We start from the raw sequence: 12,809 nt of genomic DNA on the forward strand, positions 1-12,809 counted from the left end.
GGTGAGTGATCACACCATCATGATTATCTGGGTCATGAAGATCTTTTTTGTATAGTTCTTCTGTGTATTCTTGCCACCTCTTCTTAATATCTTCTGCTTCTGTGAGGTCCATACCATTTCTGTCCTTATTGAGCCCATCTTTGCATGAAATGTTCCCTTGGTATCTCTAATTTTCTTGAAGAGATATGTAGTCTTTCCCATTCTATTGTTTTCCTCTATTTCTTTGCATTGATCCCTGAGGAAGGCTTTCTTATCTCTCCTTGCTATTCTTTGGAACTCTGCATTCCAATGGGTATATCTTTTTTTTTTCTCCTTTGCCTTTCACTTTTCTTCTTTTCTCAGCTATTTATAAGGCCTCCTCAGACAACCATTTTGCCTTTTTACATTTCTTTTTCTTGGGGATGGTCTTGATCACTGCCTCTTGTACAATGTCATGAACCATATCATGAACCAATGTCATGTCCATAGTTCTTCAGGCACTCTGTCTGTCAGATCTAATCCCTTGAATTTATTTGTCACTTCTACTGTATAGTCATAAGGGATTTGATCTAGGTCATACCTGAATGGACTAGTGGTTTTCCCTACTTTCTTCAATTTAAGTCTGAATTTGGCAATAAGCAGTTCATGATCTGAGCCACAGTCAGCTCCCGGTCTTGTTTTTGCTGACTGTATAGAGCTTCTCCATCTTTGGCTGCAAAGAATATAATCAATCTGATTTCGGTGTTGACCATCTGGTGATGTCCACGTGTAGAGTCTTCTCTTGTGTTGTTGGAAGAGGGTGTTTGCTATGACCAGTGCGTTCTCTTGGCAAAACTCTATTAGCCTTTGCCCTGCTTCATTCTGTACTCCAAAGCCAAATTTGCCTGTTATGCCAGGTGTTTCTTGACTTCCTACTTTTGCATTCCAGTCCCCTATAATGCAAAGGACATCTTTTTTGGGTGTTAGTTCTAGAAGGTCTTGTAGGTCTTCATAGAACCGTTCAAGTTCAGCTTCTTCAGCATTACTGGTCGGGGCATAGACTTGGATTACCGTGATATTGAATGGTTTGCCTTGGAAACGAACAGAGATCATTCTGTCATTTTTGAGATTGCATCCAAGTACTGCATTTCAGACTCTTTTGTTGTCGATGATGGCTACTCCATTTCTTCTAAGGGATTCTTACCCACAGTAATAGATATAATGGTCATCTGAGTTAAATTCACCCATTCCAGTCCATCTTAGTTTGCTGATTCCTAAAATGTCGACGTTCACTCTTGCCATCTCCTGTTTGACTTCCAATTTGCCTTGATTCATTGACCTGACATTCCAGGTTCCTATGAAATATTTTTCTTACAGCAACTGACTTTACTTCCATAACCAGACACATCCACAACTGGGTGTTGTTTTTGCTTTGGCTCCATCTCTTCACTCTTTCTGGAGTTACTTCTCCACTGATCTCCAGTAGCATATTGGGCACCTACTGACCTGGGGAGTTCATCTTTCAGTGTCCTATAACTTTGTGCCTTTTCATGCTCTTCATGGGGTTCTCAAGGCAAGAATACTGAAGTGGTTTTCCATTCCCTTCTCCAGTGGATCATGTTTTGTCAGAACTTCCACCATGACCCATCCATCTTGGGTGGCCCTACACAGCATGGCCCATGGTTTCACTCAGTTAGACAAGGCTGTGGTCCATGTGATCAGTTTGATTAGTTTTCTGTGATTGTGGTTTTCATTCTGTCTGCCTCTGATGGAGAAGGGTAAGAGGCTTATGGAAGCCTCCTGATGGGAGAGACTGACTGAGAGGGAAACTGGGTCTTGTTCTGATGGGCGGGGCCATGCTCAGTAAATCTTTAATCCAATTTTCTGTTGATGCTTGGGGCTGTGTTACCTCCCTGTTGTTTGACCTGAGACCAAACTGTGGTGGAGGTGATGAAGATAATGGCGACCTCCTTCAAAAGGTCCCAAGCACACACTGCTAAACTCAGTGCCCCCGACTCTGCAGCAGGCCACTGCTGACCCACGCCTCCACCAGAGACTCCTGGACATGGGCAAGTCTGAGGCAGTCTCTTGTGGGGTCCTGGGTCCTGGGTCCTTTCTCCTGGGTCCTGGTGCACAAGGTTCTGTTTGTGCCCTCCCAGAGTCTATTTCCCAGTCCTGTGTAAGTTCTGGCAGCTCTATGGTGGGTTAATGGTGACCTCCTCCAAGAGGGCTTATGCCACACCCAGGTCTGCTGCACCCAGAGCCCCTGCCCCTGCAGCAGTCCACTACCAACCCGTACCTCCACAGGAGACACTCAAACACAGGTCTGGCTCAGTCTCTGTGGGGTCTCTGGGTCCTGGTACGCACAAGGTTTGTTTGAGCCCTCCAAGCATCTCTGGTGGGTAAGGGGTTTGCTTCTAAACACGATTTTGCCCCTCCTACTGTATCTTGCTTAGGTTTTTCATTTGGCTCTGTGGTTTGTTAACCAAAGCAGAATGTTTGTTTGTTTGGCCACACCTCATGGCTAGGGGGGATTTTAGTTGCCCTGCCAAGCAGGGATAGAACCCTGGGCGTGGCAATGAAAGTGCTGAGTCCTCACCACTGGACTGCCAGGGGACTCCCAAAGCAGGACACTTTCGAGAGTGAGGTGCAGACAGGCTGCTGGCCACTCCACCGAACCTGGGGCCCGGGGACCCCTGTGGTCTGGGAAAGAGTGTCCTCACCTCTGAGCCCAGCCAGAACCTAAAAGGCAGGGGAGGGCCTAGCTGTTTGGGAGTTGCTGGTTGTTTGGATGACCGAATGTGGGGGCCATCTCTGTGTGACCGGAAAGCATAGGATCAAGAGTGAAGCACCCATCAAAAGAAGGTATCAGTGAGCCCAGATTTTGCTCAGTCGTCTCCGACTCTTGTGACCCCATGGACTGTAGTCCATCAGGCCCCTCTGTCCATAGGATTCTCCAGGCAAGAATACTGGAGTGGGTTGCCATTTTCTTCTCCTGGGGACCTTCCTGACCCAGAGATCGAACCCACATCTCTTACATCTCTTGCATTGGCCGGTGGGTTCTTAACCACGAGCGCCACCTGGGAACCCATACCCAGAAAAGGGCTAAATTTCTTAACTAGAGATGTCTGGTTTTCTTTTATGAATAGGAATCTTTTGATGTTGTGATTACATGGTCTTTGTTGCAAAAATTCCTACATATCCTGGCTCCTCCCCGTCGCCTCTTCGGAGCCTTCTGTAGAGCCGTCTGAGAGGCTGTGTCCAGGACGGACGCCCTCGGTTCTGTCCTCCGAATAAAGCATCATGCTCAGCTGTTAGGTTGTGCAGGATTTTGTCTGTTGACATCTACCTCCTGAGGACGTAGCTCGGTGAGCTCACCTGGGCATCCCTCCCCTGCTCAGGGCCTGCAACCCTCCTTCGAGGTAGAGACCTTCCAGGCACAGGGGGCCTCGCTACCCCTCCAGGCTCCTGCCCTCACGCCCCACGTCAGCTCCCTTCCCCTCGTCCTCTGTCTGACCCTCCCTGTCACCCGCCTGCCTTGCCGGCTCCTCCCCCAACTGAGGGCTCCTTTGAGCATCACTTCCCTGCATGATCCTCCCCTGCCTCCCCACCCTGCGTGGTAGACGTGGTCCCGCAGTGCCCTGTGCTGCCTTGATGCCAGCCCTGATCTGCACATCTCCCGGCAGAGCCTAAGCTCTTAAGGGTAGGTCTGTACGTTACCTGGCACCTCATGTTAGGTTCTCACATGATTCTCATACTGAAGCCTGAGGACCACTCCTCTGTCCCATGAGAAAACACACGGAGGGGTGGGGAGTTCTTTTCACCGGGGCAAAATGTGTGTTTCCAACCTCGGGCAATGCTGCCCCGGGCATAATTGTCACCAATTTAAGGAAAGTTCCCCAGGAGACTTTGGCAGTAAGGGGCTTCCTGGGGAAGCCAGCCTTCCTCCTGCTTCCTCCTGTTCCAGTTCAGGTCCCCGCAGTGGTCAGCTGGAGCCTCAGCCTGGGTGCATTAAGTGCAACACTTGTTCCCACCCTGAGACACCCTGCTTACCTTTCCTCCTACAGACTCAGATGCCAAGTCAATCAGCTGCGTGAAGTCCGGAGGCCTGGCCACTTTTCCTTCCCTGGGGGAGTCAGCCATGCTTCCTGCAAGGAGAAAGGCGGGCTGGGTCAGCATCAGGCTCCCAAACCGAGGCTTGAGCTGTTCAAACAGCACATGTGCCCCCCACTGGATGTGGGGGTACCCGCTGGCTCAGGGTCCCTCCCCAGCAACTTCGCACAAAACTGCAGTTGGGAGGGAACTAGACCATGGCCCTGATGCGAAGCATCTAAGAAGAAAATACACAAGTTCTGCAGCCACAAAATGCAAAGTATCATTATTCAAGGAGGAAAAAAATGCTTCAATGTAGAAAAGAACAATTTGCCTTGAAGAGTTTTGAGGTGCATTCAAAAAACACGTACTGGGCTTCCCTAGTGACTCAGTGGTAAAGAATCTGCTGCAAATGCAGGAAACACATGTTCAATCCCTGGTCCAGGAAGATCCCACACACCGCGGGGCAACTGAGCCTGTGCGCCAAAACTACTGCGCCTGCGCTCTAGGACCCAGACGCCGCACTGCTGAGGCCATGTGGCCTGCAGGCCCTGATCCTCCAGAGAAGTCACTGCAGTGAGCAGCCCCCGCTCGCCGAGCAGCAAAGAAGCCTCAGCACGGCCAAAAATTAATACAAATAAAATTATTTGAAAAACAGCCTTTACAGAAAGGCTACTCTGAGACATTAGAAAACAATCTCACTTTAAAAAACAAAACGCGTTTTAATTCCACGTGTTTGACTTAGTAAGAATAGAACAATAGATTTCTAATTTAAAATATATACATATACAACAAGCAACAAAGGTTTAGAGTATAGCACAGGGAACTATAGTCAATATCTTCTAATAATGGGAAATCATCTGAAATATACGTGTATATGTATAACTGAATCACCTTGCTATGCACCTAGAACATTTTAAGTCAGCTATACTTCAATAAAATATATATATTAAGAAAACACACACACACATATGGAGTAGCTGGGTGGTAGACCCTGGTGGAGGTGGGCACAGAGGACTGAGCACCCTCCTCGTCCACAGTGCCGGATGTCCTGCCTCTGGGACTTGTCGATGTCTGTTCCCTCTGCCAGGAAGTTCTTCCCTGGCACCTGTGCAGCTCACCCGCTACCTCTGCTCAAGGCGTGGCTGGACTGTCACCTTCTCAGTGCAAACTGCCCCCGCAGTGCAGTGGCATCTCCACCCACCCCAGCACTGCCAACACCCCCACCGCATCTACCTTTGTCTCCACAGCACACAGACATCTGCAGGATTTGCCTGCTTGTAGGTTTTATTATCTTCTTTCCCGATTAGATGTGCTGTAGTCCACAGGGACACTCATGAGCCAACTCATTAGAGAAGACCCTGATGCCGGGGAAGACTGAGGGCAGGAGGAGGAGATGGTTGGATGGCATCACTGACTCAATGGACATGAGCTTGAGTAAACTCTGGGAGATGGTGAAGGACAGGAAAGCCTGGTGTGCTGCAGTCCATGGGGTCACAAAGAGTCGGACACAACTGAGCAACTGAACAACAAATGCTGCTGCTGCTAAGTCGCTTCAGTCGTGTCCAACCCTGTGCGACCCCATAGACGGCAGCCCACCAGGCTCCCCCGTCCCTGGGATTCTCCAGGCAAGAACACTGGAGTGGGTTGCCATTTCCTTCTCCAATGCACGAAAGTGGAAAGTGAAAGTGAAGTCACTCAGTCGTGTCCGACCCTGTGCGACCCCATGGACTGCAGCCCACCAGGCTCCCCCGTCCCTGGGATTCTCCAGGCAAGAGGACTGGAGTGGGGTCCGTTGCCTTCTCCAGAACAACAAATGAGGACACTGATTTTTTTTTTTTGTCCACTGATGTGTCTACAGGGCTTGAAACATTGCCTGCCACATACAAGATGCTTGATAGATACTTGCTGGATAAATGAGTGAGTGAATAACGCTTTCTTGATTTGTGTGTTAAAATACTGATTCCTCAAATGGACTAAAATCTTCCCAAGGATGAACGAGTGCAGAAGAAAACAGGACATTTATTTACTGACATTTATTTGACTTGACAATAGCGTCCTACACGGTTCATTTATTTTATCTTATTTTAATCCTCAGAACAACCCTGTGAGTTTGGTATCCACATCTTACAAACAAAATGCCTCTTTGAGAGGCCGAGTGAACTGTCCAAATCACACAGCTGGGGAGGGAACCCTACTTCCAACCCACACATGTCCTGACATGACGGATATTTGAGAGCTCTTAAGCCGTGTTAGAGTCTCAGAAAGGATGCTCACCCATTAGAGTTGGCTCATCCAGTGGCCGTGGCTGAAGCTCCCGCGGTGGCCAGGTCCACGGCCACGCATGGGACTGACCCCTGACCTCTGACCCCTGCTCTCCAGGGGTCACAGCGGAGGGAAGATGCAGCAGGAGATGCAGAGACAAGAGGTGTCCTCCTGGGGCCCCTTTAGGAGGGACACCCGAGCTGAGCACCAAGGAGATGGAGCAACAGAGAGCATGTGGCCGGGGGGCTCCAAGGCCTGGAGGCTGGAGAGCCCAGCTGGTCCAGACTGCATGGGTCAGCCTGGGAGCCCCTGGCCCCAGGTGGCTATTCAGCGAATTTTAAAAAATCACAAGTGGATGAAATGACGAGCCCAGTTCCTCTTGCATTGGCCACATCCTGAGTGCTCAGTAGCCGTGCGTGGCTCCCAGGTCGCTCAGTGCAGAGAACTTTCCATCCACTCAGGACATTTACCGGCTGGAGAAGATAATAGCGGACAGCCCACTCATGTCCTCCACACACACACACGCAGTCTCCAAACCTTTAACACCAAAGGACAGGCAACACTAGCCCACCCGGCAGACACACCCTCACGGCAGCTGATCAAACGCTTCTTCCCGGAGTGTCCCTGCCATGCCCTGGGGCAGCCGTCAGAGCTCACACACTGGGCTCTGCTCAGCTCCGCCAGCCTCTCAGGGCAAGGGGGCCTCAAACGGACGGGGCAAGGCCAGGCCAGGGGGTGGACCCATCCCAGACTCGGTGGGTCACTCAGGTGCCCCCCGACCACCACCACCACGACAGCTCAGACCGTGTCCCGCATCCTGAACAAAACCCACAGAGCCAGGCCCATCGTGCACACTCAACAAAGACTTGTGAGTATTTCCTTTTCTTAGCTAATTATGGAACGTGGGAGTCACCAGTTGTTTCAAACAGGCTCGGCTTTGTTTCTCAGTCGGCTGCAGTGAGCTCGAGACGCCCCAGGACAGAGCATCCGCATGTTTGCCTGAGTCAAGGATGCTCAGTACCCTACTGGATGGGAGGAGCCCAGCGTCATGGCAATGCAGGCCCGACCCCCACGGAGCAGGCATTGCTCTGCCTCCCTGCCTCCCAGAGAGCCGTGGAGGGTGGGGGGCGTTCTTTTTCATCTTTGCCGTCTTTTATCTTTTGCTTTGATGTGCCTCATGCTACACCAAACAGTCAGTATGACACGCATGGGCCAGAGACTGCAGATTCAAGGGAGAAAGAGATTCAGGCAAAACATTTTCACACTTTTTTTCTAAGTATTGCTGTCACCGCTTCAGGTTGCTCCCAGCCCCACCCCCGGAAAGCTGGCACTCCATTTAGACAATAGACACTTCAGCGCAGCGCTTGTTTTAAAAAAAGAACACTCCCTAACACAACATTGTTCATCAACTATGCTCCAATATAACATAAACATTTAAAAAAAAAAAGAATGCTCCCTTCTGGAAATGAATGCTTCCATTTGGAAAATAAGTACGTTAATAGTCCTTCTCAGGTCCTGTCTTCGCTTCGGACACTCACACCTTTTCCTATGACCCTGTGTTTAGACAAAACATCCAGCCCTTCGAACAGGTGAGTCACTCAGTCCTGGCTTCTGATGCTGGTGCAGTGTCTGTGCGTTCTGCGGTTGCGCTAAGATGGTAACTATTTGCTATTTGAACCATTTGAGTTTGAAGCTAATGAAATCTAAAGCTCAGTGCTCAGAAGCCAGGTGTATCTGAACAGCCAGAAGAGAGATTTCCGTCGCTGTAGAAAGTTCTAGTCAAGGTGGAGGTGTGTGGATGCAAAGCACATTGCTGCGTGTTATAGGAGGGCACTTGTTATTTTTATGCCTTTTCACGAATGACCTTGGGTGTAATATCAATTTTCAGTAAGTCTCGGAAGTCTTTAACAACTGCCCACCAATGCAGGAAAGCCAGAGCCAACGTTGAAGAGCTGCCTGTGAGCTTCCTGCAGTTGGAGACCTACTAGGCGCCCCTGCAGTTGGAGACCTACTAAGCGCCCCTGCAGTTGGAGATCTACCAGGCACCCCTGCAGTTGAAGACCTACTAGGCGCCAGGCATAGCGCTCAGACCATGACACAGGCTCTAACGCCCACAAGCTTCTTATAAGGTGGCCGTGTCTGTCCCCACATTCCCCATGGATACCATGCACATCCAGCCTCTCTTGGTCTAGGCCTGGGGAGGGAGTTCGGACCGTCCCCTACAGCCTCCAAAGCCAGTGCTCCTCGCTCAGGACTTGTCAGACGTGAGGCCACTGGCAGGTCACTGGCGAGCCGAGGGCAGCAGCCCCCCCCCAGGTCACCAGGCCTCCCTGCACAGACACCTTCCCCCCAGGCTTGGGCCCGCTCTCCGCCCATACTTTGCTCTCCTGCTGCACAGCCACCTGATCACACCTCCTGGGAGCTGAGGACCCCCCCCCCACCAAGCCTCGCACCGCATGAACTCCTCAGCCACATCTGAGTGCAAGGGCACGGAACCCACCCGCCAGCCTCATTCTGTTACTGAGTCCAAGCTCACTCTGCTGGCTACTTGAGGCTGGGAAAACGACTTTATTCAGAAAGCCAGCTGATCAAGAAGACGGCAGGCTAGCACCAAAAGATAACCATCTTATAGGGGTCTGATTTTATAGATCAGAGAAGGGGGGGAGGTGAGGAAGCAAAGTAAAAAGGCCATTAGTCTTGCACACATCTAGAATGGCAAGCCTCAGCCAGGGCATGTGTTCATTTCTTCCTTCCTGCCATCCACACGTGGACAAGGCTCTGAACAAAGGCACTTTGGTTTAACAGTTGGGTTGAGAGGCAGGGTTCTCTGAGGCAGGCCATTGTGTATGATTATGATAACAAAAGCAATGAAAAGCAAGTCAAAGAAACAGTTCCAACATGGAGCCACAATTGGCTGCTTCTGTGCAGCAATTCCATCTCTGGAAGGCCAGCGCATGGCCTCCCAGGCTGCTTAGGCCCTGGCCCCTTCTTGCCCACGGGCCTCAAGCACCCAGTCATCAGTCTGTCTATTGCATCAGCCATCCACTTCCAGAGCTTCTTCTGACAGCCAGCTGGGTACTGCTGGGCGCTGAGGATGAGACACTAAACTGACCTGCCTGCCTTCAAAGACGGCGCTGGGAGAAGAGTGGGTGGGATGAAGTGGGCGGGGCTGGGCCATGGGGGTACAGAGAGGTCCTCATGTCAGGGGGCTGTGGGTGGGCGTTGACGGAGCAAATGTGAAGTGGGCTGAGATTCCCCAGAAACGGGCAGGGTGCGCCTCGTCTCCGGAGATGCATGCACAGGGCTTGGGGGCTGTGCCACGGACAGATTCCCTAGTGGATTGGGTCTGAGTCCACTGATGGGGACTCGTGAACACACACTTCCCACCACCGGCAGGGGTCCAGTGACAGGGACCCGTGAACACACGCTTCCCACCGCCGGAGGGAGTCCAGTGACAGGGACCCATGGACACACACTTCCCACCGCCAGGAGGGGGTCCAGTGATGGGGACCCGTGAACACACACTTCCCACCGCCAGGAGGGGGTCTGGTGATGGGGACCCGTGAACACACACTTCCCACTGCCGGAGGGAGTCCAGTGACAGGGACCCGTGAACACACACTTCCCACCGCCGGAGGGAGTCCAGTGACGGGGGAAGACACAAACCACAGTGTCCATGGATAGTCCCAGAAGCAGACGCACTGCAGGCCCGAGCGTCGGCACAGTCCATCCACCTGCAGTGGGCAGAAGGCCCCACCATTGTCTGCTCCTTTGTCACAAAAAAAACCCTGTGTCCACGTCGCCTCACATGGCAAGAGGGGGTTTGCATCTGTGACAAAGGTTATAGACCCTAAGAGAGGGAGGGGATGCTGGGTGGCCCGGGTGGGGGTGCCCTAACCACTTGAGACCTCTCGCGGAAGCAGGTTTGCGCCCCTCAGTGTGCAGGGGGTGTCCATGGCTCTGAGACTCAGGTGCTGTAGGTGCCCCAAACTCAGCTCATGGTCCCTCACTGCTTCTATTGATGGAGGAGCCAGGTCTGTATGAAAAGAGTGAGGAGCCCCTAAACTTGACTTCTCTCATTCCCACCTGCTGCGTCTACCTCTACAGTTCAGTTCAGTCGCTTAGTCGTCTCCGACTCTCTGCGACCCCATGAACTGCAGCACGCCAGGCCTCTCTGTCCATCACCAACTCCCGGAGTCCACCCAAACCCATGTCCATCGAGTCGGTGATGCCATCCAACCATCTCATCCTCTGTCGTCCCCTTCTCTTCCTGCCCCCAATCCGTCCCAGCATTAGGGTCTTTTTCAGTGAGTCAACCCTTCGCATGAGGTGGCCAAAGTATTGGAGTTTCAGCTGCAACATCAGTCCTTCCAATGAACACCCAGGATTGATCTCCTTTAGGATGGATTGATTGGATCTCCTTGCAGTCCAAGGGACTCTCAAGAGTCTTCTCCAACACCACAGTTCAAAAGCATCAATTCTTCGGCGCTCAGCTTTCTTCACCGTCCAACTCTCACATCCATACATGACCACTGGAAAAACCATAGCCTTGACTAGACGGACTTTTGTTGGCAAAGTAATGTCTCTGCTTTTAAATATGCTATCTAGGTTGGCCATAACCTTCCTTCCAAGGAGTAAGCGTCTTTTAATTTCATGGCTGCAATCACCATCAGCAGTGATTTTGGAGCCCCCAAAAAGAAATTCTGACACTGTTTCCACTGTTTCCCCATCTATTTCCCATGAAGTGCTGGGACCAGATGCCATGATCTCAATTTTCTGAACACTGAGCTTTAAGCCAACTTTTTCACTCTCCTCTTTCACTTTCATCAAGAGGCTCTTTAGTTCTTCTTCACTTTCTGCCATAAGGGTGGTGTCATCTGCATATCCGTGGTTATTGATATTTCTCCCGCCAATCTTGATTCCAGCTTGTGCTTTTTCCAGCCCAGCATTTCTCATGATGTACTCTGCATAGAAGTTAAATAAGCAGGGTGACAATATACAGCCTTGACGTACTCCTTTTCCTATTTGGAACCAGTCTGTTGTTCCATGTCCACTTCTAACTGTTGCTTCCTGATCTGCATACAGGTTTCTCAAGAGACAGGTCAGACGGTCTGGTATTCCCATCTCTTTCAGAATTTTCCACAGTTTATTGTGATCCACACAGTCAAAGGCTTTGGCATAGTCAATAAAGCAGAAATAGATGTTTTTCTGGAACTCTCTTGCTTTTTCGATGATCCATCGGATATTGGCAATTTGATCTCTGGTTCCTCTGCCTTTTCTAAAACCAGCTTGAACATCTGGAAGTTCATGGTTCACGTATTGCTGAAGCCTGGCTTGGAGAATTTTGAGCATTACTTTACTAGCGTGTGAGATGAGTGCAATTGTATGGTAGTTTGAGCATTCTTTGGCATTGCCTTTCTTTGGGATTGGACCTCTACATCTAACTACTTCCCTTACCTCTTCATTCAAAATTAGCTTTTAAATAATACTAGGCAAAAAGCAAGACCTCCTCTGAAAGGGGCTACGACTGAGGTCAGTTGTGATGCTTAATGCATATGCTAAAGCTTTTCAGGCAAACTGCAGCTCAGTCATCAGAAATCAGGAGTGTTATATGGGTTATTCCAGCGCAAGGAGGCCATTATTCCCTCTCGATGGAAAAAGCCTAGTCTTTAAATTTCATACAGTCAAGAGCTATTTTCCTTTGGGATTTGCCCTAAAATGGGAAAGTGCTATAGAGTGAATCTAGGAAACGTGTGTGGAAGGTCTTTGTTCGAGGAGCCAGCCACACAATTCCCATTCAAGAATAACAGTGACTTCTGTCATCACTGTTGATAAGTCCTAATTTAAAAAAAAAAAAAAAAAAAAAAAGCCTCTGGCCAGAAGTATGAGGTTTATAGAAAAATAGAAGATGTTTATTGAAGTGTGGACAAAACCAGAGTGAGTGTGGGCGGTGACACAGAGGACCCCAAGGCTGGCACTGAGACCCCTGGTGAGCACGACTGGGGATTTGTTCAAGTTTTTCTCGGATGTGTGGCTCTCCTTTGGAATAAAGTTTCATCTCACCCATGGGCTTAGCGCGGTCGGTATTTCTGTATTTTTGTAAAGACCAAAGTCAAATGATTTGAGCCCCAGCAGAGCAGGACCAGAGCCCAGAGCCGCTCAGCGCACTCAGGCTGTTCCCAGCTCTGCAAACACTGTTCCTGGGGTTTAGCCACCCCTGACATCGAGGGTCTGCCAGACCCGTCCCACCCTCCCCTCTCACGGGGGTCAAACAGTCGCTGGGCTAGTAAATTCCTCTCTGCCGCTCTGTTCTTTCCACAATAAGAACTTAAAAACATGTTGTTTATCAACGGGCCTCCAAGCTCACCAGAAAGGAGTATGATGTTCCGCGTTCAGGATCAGGTTTCTTCTGTCCCAGAAGCCAGCCAGGGTCGCATGGCGCTCGGGTGCCAGAAGGAGAGAATTCACAGTTTCCCAGGGACGGGCTGCACCTG

At 50.5% G+C, this 12,809-nt stretch overlaps 1 protein-coding gene across 1 annotated transcript in view; it reads right to left on the reverse strand.

The window, feature by feature from the left end:
- ALLC (allantoicase) overlaps window positions 1-12,797 on the reverse strand; it is a 28,631-nt gene extending 15,834 nt beyond the window's left edge. The window contains exons 1-2 of the mRNA XM_081529167.1: window positions 12,683-12,797; window positions 4,012-4,106 (exon numbers count right to left, since the gene is read on the reverse strand). Of these exons, the coding sequence (XP_081385293.1) occupies window positions 4,012-4,101 (90 nt within the window). The 5' untranslated portion in view covers window positions 4,102-4,106; window positions 12,683-12,797. The remainder of the gene's footprint in view (window positions 1-4,011; window positions 4,107-12,682) is intronic.
- Window positions 12,798-12,809: the final 12 nt, after the last annotated feature.

Source organism: Giraffa tippelskirchi, chromosome 1, assembly GCF_054371585.1.
Source record: "Giraffa tippelskirchi isolate mGirTip1 chromosome 1, T2T-mGirTip1v1.2.pri, whole genome shotgun sequence".
NCBI lineage: Eukaryota > Metazoa > Chordata > Mammalia > Artiodactyla > Giraffidae > Giraffa > Giraffa tippelskirchi.